At 41.9% G+C, this 14,481-nt stretch overlaps 1 protein-coding gene across 1 annotated transcript; it reads left to right on the top strand.

The window, feature by feature from the left end:
* The first annotated feature begins 9,947 nt into the window (after positions 1-9,947).
* On the top strand, positions 9,948-13,903 carry LOC139692360 (pre-mRNA-splicing factor RBM22). Its single transcript, XM_071590510.1, has 3 exons — positions 9,948-10,156; positions 10,235-10,340; positions 11,999-13,903. The coding sequence occupies exon 3, from the start codon at positions 12,103-12,105 to the stop codon at positions 13,600-13,602; it is 1,500 nt and encodes a 499-aa protein (XP_071446611.1). The 5' UTR covers positions 9,948-10,156; positions 10,235-10,340; positions 11,999-12,102; the 3' UTR covers positions 13,603-13,903.
* The last annotated feature ends 578 nt before the right edge of the window (positions 13,904-14,481 follow it).

The raw sequence follows: 14,481 nt of genomic DNA, 5'->3' as shown, positions 1-14,481 counted from the left end.
CTTGGAAAAACACTCCAGTCGCTAGATTTGAGCGCACAGCCTCTCTTCTTGGATGGCGAGCGCGATTATGGTGCCACCGTCGGGTACGAAGGAATTACTACAAAATTCAGGTTGAATTTTTATCCACTTAACACGCGATCGAATCCGCGGTCCCCCCCCCCCATTTCGAAGCACTGCCAAGGGAGGGGTAGATCAGAAGTTAATCAGATAATAAATTGTTGAGCGTCTAGAATGACGAACTGGACGTCTCAAATCGGAATTTCAATGTGTGCACACACAAGAATTGGAAGCTACCGCGTCCGTGATCGCAATCTAAGTATTGCCGAGGATCGACAATATTTGCAATTTTAGTGGAGGTGGCCGAAAGCCGACGTAATTAGCGCCATTAGGGGTGGATGAGAAAGCAGGAAGGGTGGAGAGAAACCTGACGTTGGCAGTAGTCAACTTTAACGAAAGGCGCCAAGGGGTCCGCAGTTTAACGTCCCAAATGACGGACGGTGTACTCACCCAAAGCGCTCTCCACTAAGCACCTTCTTCGTAGCGATCGAGACACCTCTGAAAAATACCTGCCACCTCTAGGATTCAAACTAGGACCCTCTGGGTGGGAAGCAACCATTTTACCCAACGCACTATCCCGATCCCCAGTGATGACAATTACGGGACCATCATTAATACATGCACAGGACAATAACCGACGACAATTGAGCCAAGCTGAAGATCGGATTTACCGCGTACTTCAACCCTTTGCTCAGTGTGTGTACGAGTATACGGATGCCAGCAGGAGAAAGTACATTTCAAAATAATTTTTGTAAGTTGACCACATACGTACCAACGTGCAACCGTCAATTTTGGAGAGTGGCCCCAAGATCTAGATAATAGAACCCTGACAATTAGAAACTGGATACACTGAACACGTCTAAGGAGAAGCCTAATCTACCTCTATATTTTCACTTGGGCATTAAGTAAATCGGCACTCACCAATGTCATAGAGCTGCTTGTGATTTCGACCGCTTCATCCTCTCCAGAGTACCTGGAGTTAGGATATGAGTACCTCGTGAGTTACACGTACTCCGTGATAGCGATGAGTCCATCTGCTCCGATCGGCTGGCTCATGCCGGGTCTCAAGGCGAACTGGCGAGACCAAATGCCCGTCGGCAAGTAAGTGTGGGACTTTGGGAGGAAGGGGGGGGGAGGAGGCAAGGGGGAAGGGGGGGAGGCAAGGGGAAAGGCTTCGCACAAGAGAGAGTGAAATCGAATCGGGACGGTGGAAAAATAGGCGGAGGGAACTGTTAGCCCATTTCAATTCCAAAAGTACGCATTTCGCCTATCTTCGCAGGGCTTAAAACTGGAGCGAAATGGAGCCCTGCAGTCAACCGATCCCTTCCTCGCCGAAAGCTTGAGTGCTGAGTGTACGTATAGCTGCCTCCAAGACCACCAGCCAAAAATGCAATTGCGTGCCCCTCCAGAATTGCGCGCGCGTTTTTAAACGATCCATCTTGTGACTATTCAGTGAATCCATACTCAGATCTCATTGTTTGTACAAATCTCCATTGACTATACAAATACATGCCGTAACACACATGTAAGTCAATGAGCCCAACGATGATGCTAATGCCTTGCGACCCGGAGACTTATTTGCAAGGTCCAAGTAAATTAGCAATAAAATGCTGTAAGGAAAATTTCATCAGGAACTCGGTAAAATAAATGTGTTGGCAACTGCTATTCTTAGTATGAACCTGAATATTTCCTTGGGTTTCTTTGAGTTTATTACACACATATTAATGGCAACTTGAACATAATGGGGAGGGTGAGTTGGATGGAGGTTCAGAGGAGAGGGGGAGGGAGGGTTGAGGAACAGGTGAAGCAGCATTGCCAATCCCGCCATGGAAGTGCAATGAGTCAACTGCGTCCCATCCGACGGACACTGCAGTGCACTGGGATATCCTTGGGTAGCATTCAATTCCTCTTTCACGGCGACTCTATCATCTCTTTGGTTAGTCTCAATCCCCTTACCCTAATGTGGGCAGGGGGATTGGCAATTTTCCCGCAGTATCCCTGACTGTCGTAAGAGGCGACTAAAAAAGTGGGGAGACATACCCGAAAACTAACCCCTATTAAGAAAGGGATACTTCAAAACAGTCCAATGGATTTACTGTCTACGTACCATCCGGCTTGCGATCCACATGGGTGTTTGCTGCGCTTGGAGACCCGCAAGTGAGGAAGGGGATCCCGGAGGGTGAGCGCTCTGGATCCCAACCCGGTTTTGGAAATCCGGTATGGAGCAGGGAGTAACATTCCTTTTCGGCCCTAGATTTCGTGAAAACGGGTATCCTGGGCCTATCTCCACTCCACCTCAATTGGCATCCATCCCGTTAATATATTTTGAAAGAAGATTGGAAGTGGGGTTTTTTTCCGAAGTTCTTATACTAGGTCCTCCGAAGTAATCCCTTCAATAACCGAGCATAACGTTTCTGAGCATTCCAATGCATGATACGAAGAACGGAACGAAAAAATCGTGATTTGCTCATTACAATTCAATCAAAATCACAATTCACATTGTATTACACAAGTAAAAGTGAGAGCCTACTACTGAATTCGAGAGCATTATTCTCTCACATTCCCCTTTGCCCACCCACTAGAATATAAGGAAACAACTAATAAACTTCATTATGGCTTGTTAATCAAAATTCGGATCGACTGTAGTTCAGCTTGCCGCACTTCTTGTCGCATCAAAAGCGGCAGAGTAGAGGTCAGAATATTGCTAGTCATTTTCGGTGAAACTTTGTACTTAAAACAAGGCAAGGAGTATGTCTTGGTGCCGTAACACAGTTCATCTGCGATCAATATTTAGATTTAATTTAATGCATCCAAGTACCTAAGTATGTATAAATATAAAATCTTTACTTTCTCGATGATACTGTACTGTTTCCTTAACTTTTGGTAATTACCTTAATTTATCAATTTACTCTTTTATTCAAAAACGTTTATTTCATTTTATCTGCTTTATAGTGTTAAGGTTAAATTTATAGGTTAAGGCTACACCACTCGATTATCCCTACAAGTTTAGCACCTTTTAATTTATCGAGGAGGTCTACATTTTTTCTTCGGTGGAGGAAATACTTTGTTTATCATTTAAGTCGTGATTTTTTACCTAAGAGGCGCCCAGCCATCTCGAGGACCGTCGGCACTTAATTCTTTTCAGTCTGGGAGCGAGAGTTACGTAAACCTGAATGCTTGTATTAACAAAGAAGCAGTACTGCGGTTGGACAATGCTATTCTGATCCTTTATCGTTCGTGGAAAAAATTACATCTTAAATCCATTTATTCTACACTTGATCTCTCTAATTTTATTAGCATGATCTCTCCTGCTGTATTCTGATGGGAGTAATAATACATTTCCACATAACTGCTAAAAAGGGAAATCCTTCCAATTTATGCAAGAGATTTAATCTATAATTTAACCTTCGCTCCGTGAGTAATTTCCAGCATAGCTGCTCTAATATTTTGGATACGCTGCTAAGTTTGTGATAGCAACGTTTTACAAATCTAGCTCCTCTACGCTGCACGCGATCCAATTTGGCAGTTAATTCACCTTCATGAGGATCCCATATACATGACCATGCTATAAGGGAATCTACAGGACTATATATGTACTTGCAGCATATTTCAAATGAGGCCGAATCAGCGAAAGATGACCTTTTCATTACATTGACCAAGAACACTTCTAATATTTGTTAGTTTGTCCACATATTCCCCGTTTGTTTTTCACCCAGGAGAGGTCGTGAGCGCGGGTAATGCCTAGGTATTTAATTGAGTCTAAGCATTCTATTTCTGTGATTCATGACTACGCACTTGCGAAGTGAGATGGAAGGAAAGTGCGGATTACTGGAGTAATAGTTATTGAGTAATTTACAACGGAGGGGACGAGAGCCGACGAAGGGTTGCCATAATACTGAATAAAAGGGTAGGAAGGATCGTAGTCAAAAAAGAGCAAGCAACGGATAGAATTTTACCCAGGCAAATTAAAAGCAGAGCCGATGAACTAGGTTCAAGTATACAAGGTGTGATCAAAAAAAGACAGGACTGATTTTATAACTTGTTTATTTCGACGGATACAGCTAAATCGAACTTGTCGCCCTCAAAGCACACGCCTTGGCTAACGACACACCTTGCGGATGCGGACTCATCACAATTTAGTTGTTATGAAGTGCAGCGATCGATTCAAAAAGAAAATGCAAGGTGGGCGGGTTAGGAAATGGAATTGACCCGCATCAACTGGATTGACAAGAAAGGAATATCAACTGGCTGAATTTAAGAATTTTCTAGAGGGTATAATGTCTAATATGATGGCCTCCTACTGAAGCTAATACTCGAAAAGGAAGAACAGTGGAAGAAAAGAGAAATAAAACTCTTTGAAATAACTCCAGCATCACTGAATTTAAACTTCAAAGACCCTATATTACTCACTTGTTTGACTCATTATGACATAACGGAGTATAAAAAGGGAACGATTAAAGGCTCGGGTTACTGTTGATCGGAAATAAAATCTCAGCGCAGCTCATTACTAATTTCAAATTCTTGCAGATTTTGTCAAAATCAATTTAAAAGTATCTTTAATTGAACAGGCAAGCTATCATTAGTCACCTGTCGTGGGAAAGGGGGGGTGGTGGCTTGAATGATTATCTTAAATAGCTAGTGGACTTTTTTTGTTAGCTAAGCAGGTCAGTGGCATCAATTTGCTCGGTTAAGTAGCCTTCGTTGGGTCTAAAGAATTTATTTAATTATTTAATATTTAACTTTCATTGTTTTAACCGACTCCTGGTTTATAAATTTGGCATTTTCAATCGAATGAGGATGGCTTCCACTGGGCCTTCTGTCGCGATGCACGCCTGCGCCGGCGAGTGCGTGGCTCTAAGGGCTCGTATCGCTACGTTGGAGGGTATCGTGATCGAGCTTCGGTCTAAGGTTGACGGGAAGGTTGCTCTTTTACAGAAGGGCCTAACTGTGGGTGGGGTTGCGAAAACTCGCCACGCCAATGGGGCCGCACGGATTCGTCCGAATGCAACATGTGGCGGAGTGATCTTGAGGCCGCCCAGAGTCTGATCCTTTGATGAGGGAGAGGTGCCATTCCGGAAACCGGAGGATTGGAAGGTTGTGTCGCGCAAAAGCGGGGGAAAGTTAACGCTGCGGCGAGGGAGGGGAAATGCGAAGTCAAACCTCATTCCCGTATCCAACAGGTATCAGATGCTATCGGAGGATGGCCCAGCGGTATCTGCAGCCCCTACCTCCGCCTCTGTGAGTGCACCACCTAGAAGGAACCGTCAGAGTGGGAAGGGGGGATTCAAGTGGCAGGAAACAGTAACGTCGGACGTATGAGAGCGGGAGCGGCCAGACCAGGAGGGTGTGAGCCAGCCCCTGACGACATGGCTCATTCCTAGTTGCGGCGTTCTTCAGGTGACGACGGAGGTTGGAGCGGCGGCTGCGGACACGAAGTGTTCCAGGCTGCGGGTCGTGGCTCAGGTTGGCGTCAACGATGCCGTCGACCGTGGATATGAAGACATTCTGAATTCTTTAAGGGGATGAATGCTTTATTGCAAATGAATGTTCAGTTAATTGTTGACAGCTGTTTTGTTTGGATGTGTTTTGGCTTGTCTTCGGTTTTTGCCTGTTCCAAAAATGGATCAAAGAATCTGTATCATATTTTTTGTGAAAAACCAAACTAAGTGCGCGGACGCTTTCAGACTGTTGACTTTGGCATATAGAGAAGCTACCTTGGACCGAAGCAATGTTTATCGGTGATACAAAATGCTCTTAGAGGGCCGAGAAGATGTGAACGATGAAGAGCGTGCCGTACGCGCGAGTACGTCAACAACAGACGAAAACATTGATTAAGTGAAGAAAATAGCATTGGCCGATCGTCGAATCACCGTTAGAGAAGTTACTGAGGATGGATTTAAGATGTAATTTTCCCCACGAACGATAAGGGATCAGAATAATATTGTCCGACCATGGTTGCGTCATAATCGGGCTAAAATTAGTATGGTGTCGATTCACCCCCCGTCACACGCCATAACAGTGACTTGCAGGGTACTAAAATAAATAAATAGACACTGAGAGCAAACGCGGGACCAATCTTACCGAGATTTTTTCACACCTAATATTTCGCGCAAAATTTAAAACACTACTTTTTTACTACCCTTTTGTAGCTTGTATCCGTTCATAACCACCTTCACTAGTAGATTCGAGGTGATAATGAATTATTTTACTTATTAATATGGGGATAATGCCCTTTAGTTATTCAGTGAACGTTATTAATCCGCGCCTGGTGTTTTTCACTTCCTTGGAAATAATTTCTATCAATCACAAAAATACGACTTTTAAAAGGGGTTCGGAAGAATTGGGAGGGAGTTGACATATGTATTGATAGAATCAAAGAATTATCTTCTTCGGTTTCCCTTAACCAGTGCTCACCGTTATCTTATTAACCATAGTTTTAAATCATAAGCAAAAATACGTTACACACGACAGGAGATATCGTTATGCATGGTAAATGCCCACGGATTGAGAGAAATAAGAATTAGATTATAATAAGTATAGGCAAAAATTTAGGAATTGCGTAATCAATGTGCCATTTCTCAGTAGCAGTTTTTAGTTTGTCAGGAAACTCACTACCTAGCAGCAGCAATTGTGGCATTCCCCGTTCTGCAAAAAGGCCCGTGATAGCGCAGATAAATTCTTCCATCAAGACCCTTATTTATATCACTACTACCGCTCGTATTTAAGTAACTGAAATCATTGATACCGTCAAGCGCACACATCCATCATTTGTTCCCTATCTTGGTTACAAGTACTGGGGTGTTTGTTTTCACCTGATTCCACTGTTCACGTGACACGACGTGGAAAGGAGGAAGTGTACCACTCACTCTTATGAAGAAAGGACCTCGTCACTCAGAGCCAGTAATGCAAAATAATTTCCCAAGGAGTATTGAGAAATAAGACCTGTGACTACATCAAGACTTGAACTTAAATAATCTGTTCACCCGCAATTAATGCTATTTGAACCTTGACCGTCCTCGTGAGGCTTGTCTGAAACTGCGTTTGATGAGGTTATCCCTTTTTTTGTTATGGATTTCAATAGTTATCTCTGTTGTTCTGAGTGCCTCAAAACCATTTAAAAAACCATGCCCCAGGATTAATTAAGTTTCCTTACTTCTATGGTATTATCTTTGCTTGTAATAGACATTTCTTTCGGTAGCAAAACTGTCCCCATACTGCTAACGAAATCCGTCGGGCTTTTTTTTATCCAGTTTGAAAACAAAATCTCATAGTCCTGAACCGTTATTTTCGGCTATTTTAAATCCTTTCTATCGTAGGAATAGGAATTAGCTGGTATTACTCCTTTAAATGACAATAAAAGCACCGTGAGGTACGATAGGTATTGGTATTATAATCATTCATTTTGGTCTGCAATGCAGAATAGTAACCTTTGTTGACGTGGTAACTTGGTGACAATTAAGTAAAGTTATACCTTTAAAATGCATTGAGACCAGTTCCATGAGCATTTCTTCAAAATATTATCGTAAAACCTATCGTATGGCTGCTGTGAATACCTCATTGGTAATTGTACCCGCATTGCCCCTCAGCTCAGATAATTCCGTGAATTTGCTGATGTAACTATTAAACTAACGCTTATGCAGTTCACCATAAACACCCGGCCAAATTGAAAGAAAATAATAGCTATAGTTAAAGAGATCTTGTAAAGCACTTTCTCATTTTTTGTGTGAAAGGACGGTTCTGGTGACAATAGTGGACCGTGAATCGTAAACTAGGCAATGAGTTAAGGGTAGGCGAATGCGTGCAGATAAAGTATATTGTGATTAGTGTTTATGCCAAATTTTAAGAAAAAAAATGTTCTAGTTTAGGATATATTGTCTCAAAAGATTTTCCTTTCGCTATTTAAGACGACTTGCGGCTTGGATCATCAACAAAAGGAAAGAGAGTAGGGCAAATGATTACTTTAGGGATATTGAAATGTAATGAAATAATTGACTTTGTAATTCCACACACTTTATTTAAAAACACGAGCCAGGTTTCGACGAACGTCATCAGGATGATGACGTTCAACGTCGAAATCTGGGTCGTGTTTTTAAATAATGTGTGTGGAATTACAAAGTCAATTATTTCATTACATTTCAATATGTTATGCAAATTCCACAAAGTTACGCCTGGGACAACAAATTTTACTTAAGGGATGACCAGTTTGGGTTTAAGAAGGGGAGAGGTACGCGTGATGCCATTGCAGCAATCAGATCCATAATCGAGAGGAACATAGAATACAATCTGGAAATATTTACCTGTTTCGTAGATTTCGAAAAAGCGATTGAGAGAGTGAATTGGGGAAAACTATTGAGTATTTTGGAAAAAAAGGAATAGCTTGGAGGAACAGTAGGCTAATCCGCAATCTGTACATGTCTCAGACTGCTAAGGTGCGAGTGGGGAACGGAGAGTCCGGATGGGCAGTGTTAGGAAGAGGTGTAAGGCAGGGTTGCCCATTATCACCGTTGCTGCTCAACCTGTATGCAGAGGAAATGATTAAAGAGGCATGGGAAGAGCTGGAGGTAGGAATGGAGTCGGAGGGGAGGAAGCCTAGAGGAAGTGGGAGAGGAGTTCATATAATCAGTTACATTTACTGATGATGACCAAGCTATAGTTTGTCAGTCAGTGCAGCAGTGAATTGGAAATTCAGTGAGATAGATATGGGATGAGAATCAATGTAAATAAAACAAAGGCTATGTGATTTTCCAGAAGGAAAAAACCTAAGCTTAACATTAAAATAGGAGCAGACAAAGTAGAGCGGGTAGAACAGTTCACGTATCTCGGAAGTGTTTTCGACCGACACGGTCAAAGTAGTAGGGACGTAAGGAGAATTGCGCTAGGCAAATAGGTTTTCACAAGGAGGTGGGAGTTGATGACAGGATCTAGAGTAAGAATGTTGAGAAAAGACTTATTAAAACTTTTATATGGACAATAGCTATGTACGGCGCGGAAACGTGGTCATTGAAGCAGGAGGATAGACGTAGATTGGAGGCTTTTGAAAAGTGGGAGTGGATAAGAATGGAGGTGAAATAGACCGAAAGGAAAACAAATGAGGAAGTACTAGGTATGGTGGGCGAGGAGAGGGGTTTGTTGGGAGAAATCCTAAGGAGGCAAGGAAAATGGATGAATGGTGTATTGAACGGCAGTGGGATGCTGAAAACTGTAATAGAGAGGAGAATGTTAGGCAAACGAGGAAAGGGCAGGAATGGGATAGGAATGTTGGACGGGATGAAGGGAGGATGGAAGTAAACAGAGATGAAGAAGGACTTGATGTAAAGTAGGTTACTGGATTGTGTTTTGTTAGGAGTCACAAAATCTAAATTTGGTAGATGTGGCCATCCAAAACCTACCTTAACCGGTAGGTTACTTTTTCTAATACTTAGTTACTTCACGCAAAAATGCATTTGCTGGTATGACTGAAAAATCCATAGCATCACCGGCCATTAAGTAGTCTAAGGCTAGGTCACCGAGGTCACGTTCAGTTGCGTAAAATTTTTAAACATTTTCCTGCACAAAATGTAGATCATCAAGACTGTCATTCGTCAAGCTTTTCGTTCTTTTCCAGCAGTAATGTACACAGTGTGCCTGTTATTAGTTTGTTAAAATCATCATAGGTTTTGCTATTTTGTTAATAATTATAATAAGTGATACATATTTTTCCTATTTGAAATTAGACAGGTGCTGCCAACGCCCTTTTGAACGGAATATCTAGGTACCACTTCCTTCTTTGAAAACAGTCGAAATGTCTGAGTGTACAGCATACCCAGAATATATGGTCGATGTATCGAATAAGTCGATTCAAAAGAATCGATCCAATTATGCTGGAATATATCAGGCGACTGTTGAAAATGGTGGAATTGGTGTAGTTGCGAAATTGAATCCCCGATGTTGCAGTCCACCTTAGATAGTGTCATTTGTTATTGGAATATCAAAATCTTATCTAACGATTGCTAGTTTATTTCGCTACGTGAATATTTTCTTGCATTAGTACTGTCTACGTTTAGTAGTGGATTTGTGAAAAATGAACACAAGAAATTAGTAACGTCTGTAATCTCTACTGGTAAATATCTTCTTCTCATATGTTTATTTCCTTTTTCAGCAGTTTCTTAAATTTTTAACCAATGAACTTTACTTTCAGGTTGCTGGACGAATATGAATAATGCTTCCTGATTTCTTGAAAGAAATTACATACTTCTATGATAATAGGTAATATTATCATATGCTTGAGCGCCTAGAATAACACTGTAAGTACAACGATGAAATCTAGCTATGGTGCTGTGTGATTAAGGCTTTATTACATTTCAAAAATAACTGTGTGATTTTCTCAATGAGCGAAGTGAGCCAAAATGTGTAAATAGTGAGTGAAGTGTCAGTGTAGCCTCTACTCACGTATTACAATGGTCGTGTTCGCTTTCTGGGCACATTTAAAGGCATATTTTATTGGTTTTTTCCTCACAAATCCGATAGACATGAACTAATGATATATTATACACGTCATCATCGGATACAAAAGTTACCAATTTCATATAAATTTGACTCTACGGTAATATCAATTTTCCGATTTTATGAATACTCATTTCCATCATATAGTGAAGGAATCTTACCTTATTTATCCGTAAGTTTGTAGCATTATTTGGAGAACTGTCCACGATAATTGTCAGTTATGTTAGATTTTTCCGTAGTTGTTATCACAGTAGCTCGTGATAGCATTTAAGTGTTACATAATTACTCTAAAGGTTCACTTATTTCCACGTCTTCAGAGCAGGAAATGCTGAAAATATTATTGCCATGAAGAAAGACTTTGTTGTTACTGTCTGTTGTTGTTACACAGGAAGCTCATGAACGCGTTGGGGGGATCGGAATGGTGCGGTGGCTAACATTAAGGTTTCCCACCAAGAAGGCCCGGGTTCAAATCCTGGAGACAAATATTTTAGCAGTACCCCGATCCCTACTTGAGGTACTTTGTGGAGAGCACTTCGAGTGAATACAATGTCCGTCGGAGGGGACGTTAATCTGGGGACGGATCCCTTGACGCCTTTCGACGAGATTAGGCTAATGCTGGCACCGGATCTCTTTCCTCTCTTCCTTTCCCATCCATCCCTAATTTTGCAAATGACTTAGCTCGATCGATCGCCTCCCATAAAAACTGCTACTATGAACACGTAAGTGTTAAGTTAGTTAATGATAACCCTCACGTAGTTCTCACGCGATAATTGTGACCACAAAGAGAATTCTGCTGCAAAGATATTCCCACTTTTTCAAATCTCCCCAATATCCAATTCAAAGTTTCATGACAGCAGCGGAGAGTATTAAATAGTACCCAGCTTATTTGAATGTGAAACCATTGGTAATTACTCAACTCGTTAATTCTTAACGCAAACTAATTAGCATTAGCAGTGTTATTATCAAGTTTTTACATTAATAACTTCTGATTTTGATGGCAAAAATGAAACGTATAATCATGAAGTGCCAAATTTGTTTATTATGTTGATTGCTTGCATTTTTGTATACCATAATAAACTGACTGAAAAGGAACACATCTATATTGCTTTTCTTACTTTGGTTAGTATTTACTAAATGATTCATCTGAAAATTAAGTCAACCCTTGTTTTATCTAAGACCCTAACAGAGAGTCATATGATACTTTTCATGTTACCATGTAGTTTAATCTAAACAATGTCCTAACAGATAGTCACAATACTTTATAAAGTGTTATTAATATAATTAATTGCATTAATACTTTCTTGTTTACTATCTTCTATCATGGGATTTGCATTTTGCTGCCTACATTCACAATCACTTGTGAATACAACAGCCTTGTGGTGAATGTCAATTATTCAACCCATGCCAGTGTACATACATTTACTCTCTGAAACTAACCAATATTTTATTCTTTTTCCAGGTTTCCTGCTCCTTGTCAACCAAGTCACGGCTGGAGGGAAAATTGGTGTTGTTTATTCCTATCTGATAAAAATTCCAATCGCATTTCTCTAAATATAATCAGAAATGGCAACCTCTAAGACGGCAAACACATACAACAGACAAAATTGGGAAGATGCAGAGTTTCCCATCTTGTGCCAAACTTGCCTGGGAGATAACCCATACATAAGAATGACAAAAGAAAGATATGGCAAGGAATGTAAAATATGTTCAAGACCTTTTACAGTTTTCAGGTGGTGTCCTGGTGCACGTATGCGCTTCAAGAAAACTGAGGTGTGTCAGACGTGCAGCAGGATGAAGAATTTGTGTCAAACATGCCTGTTAGATCTCGAATATGGATTGCCAATTCAAGTGAGGGACACTGCCCTTCGCATTAAAGATGACATTCCCCGCTCTGAAGTCAACAAGGAGTACTACGTGCAAAATATTGACAGGGAAATGTCGAAGGTGGACAATACAGTTCCAGGTGGAGCTGTTGGAAAGTCCCAAGCAGCGAGCGATTTACTGCTGAAACTTGCTCGAACCTCGCCCTACTACAAAAGGAACCGGCCTCACATTTGCTCATTCTGGGTGAAGGGCGAGTGCAAGCGTGGAGAAGAGTGCCCGTATCGGCATGAGAAACCTACCGACCCAGATGACCCTCTGGCTGATCAGAACATCAAGGACAGGTATTATGGCATCAACGATCCAGTGGCCGAGAAGCTACTCCGAAGAGCCGCTGCCATGCCAAAGCTGGATCCACCAGAGGACAAGAGCATCACCACTCTATACATTGGGAATCTTGGTGATAAAGTCACCGAGAAGGAACTCAGGGACCACTTTTACCAGTATGGGGAAATAAGATCTCTGACGCTGGTGCCCCGCCAGCAATGTGCGTTTGTGCAGTTCACTCTCCGCTCATCTGCAGAAGCAGCCGCAGAGCGCACATTCAACAAGCTGATCCTCAGTGGACGACGCCTCACCATCAAGTGGGGAAGGGCACAGGCCCGACAGCCATCGCTCCTGCCCCAGATGGGGGCGGGAGCTGAACTGGAGCCAGTGCCTGGACTGCCTGGCACTCTGCCTCTGCCCCCTGATGAGCTCCAGGACAACTTCTTCAATCTCGGCGGCCAGAATCAAGATGTTCCCCCTCGACAGTCGCAGTCACAGCTGCCGCCACCTGGTCTGCCGACATCCCCTTCCATCGCACCCTCCCTCCCCCATTTGCCCCCGACCATGCCACCCCCACTCCCTGTGCCGCCCCCTATGCCACAGCCGATGCACGCCATGCGACCTCCGTGTCCACCACCACCCCCCCCATTCTTCTTCACGCCTGCACTGCGCCCTCCCCCGCGTGCAACCCCTCCTGCACCCCCAGGCACCAATCCCTTTATGGCGCAGTCTGTCGCTGGCGTTCCTCCCATTCCACCTCCATCAATGGTCCCCCCAGGCACCCCTGCCGGCACCAGCCCATCCAGACCTGGGCCATCATCCAAAGCGGGTATCCACTACCCATCTCAAGACCCGTCGCGCCTTGGGACTGCCCAAGGCATTGGAAAGCCAAAGTGGGCTGATGAAGTCTTTTGATGAGACGTTGTGCCTGAAACCTTTTTTGAGTCTTATGCTGTCTGCTATTCCATAGATTGAGGCACCAAACGAAACTGATAATTCATTGTACAAGGAGTAATGATTTTAAATGTACTTTATTCACAGTTATTACATATGTGCCCTTCCATTTGGCTGTTATAATGTCATCTTTTCTTTGTCATTGAACTTAATTACTGTAATTCAGAATGTCATATTTTGCAGAAAAAAATGGTGTGTGTGTATATATATGTATATATGTACATATGTATGTATATATACATATGCATGTATATATACATATGTACGTATATATACATATGCATGTATATATACATATGCATGTATATATGTATAATTGAAAACATAATTTGCTAATCATTGTATGATTGAGTAAATTAATAAAAAAATTCTCTAACTCTTTGCATTTGAATGATGGACTTTTCTAATATTCAAACACATGAAGGATAGTCTTCCACTTTTTTTTATCTTTTCCTCCTTTCATATGGATGGCCAGCCTAATTTAATATTCAAAAAGAAACTTGAAAACATGCTACACAGCTTTTTGTCTACTTGAATTTTTGGGTATTTTTTAATATTCAGTCTGGAGAAATAGTGTGCCATCTCCTGCAAGCAATCAGATAAGTTTTATTCCATTTGACGGTATGTAATGTCATGCCATCCATCACTAAAATCAAGAAAAAGCTGAATTTTAGTGTCTGGAAAATGCGTTAAGAATTTCAAAAGAGGAGGAAGTTCTTTTTGGCATGGAGCTCCGAGCTTGTACAATTATTGGTACAAATGCTGTCAATAAAGAAAAAGTAATGGAACCAACTGCATTGTGGAGAATGAAGGGAGCAGGGGGAATGAGGCATGGTTCAA

The sequence above is a fragment of the Hetaerina americana genome, unplaced genomic scaffold (genome assembly GCF_022747635.1).
Source record: "Hetaerina americana unplaced genomic scaffold, ioHetAmer1.1.p SCAF_4, whole genome shotgun sequence".
NCBI classification, from domain to species: Eukaryota; Metazoa; Arthropoda; class Insecta; order Odonata; family Calopterygidae; genus Hetaerina; species Hetaerina americana.
The sequence above is the reverse complement of the archived record's forward strand: the minus strand, read 5'-3'. Positions and strand labels throughout refer to the sequence as shown.

Bases quoted from the DNA above. Each gene is read 5' to 3' on its own strand.
- LOC139692360 (XM_071590510.1), top strand. From the start codon at position 12,103: ATGGCAACCTCTAAGACGGCAAACACATACAACAGACAAAATTGGGAA.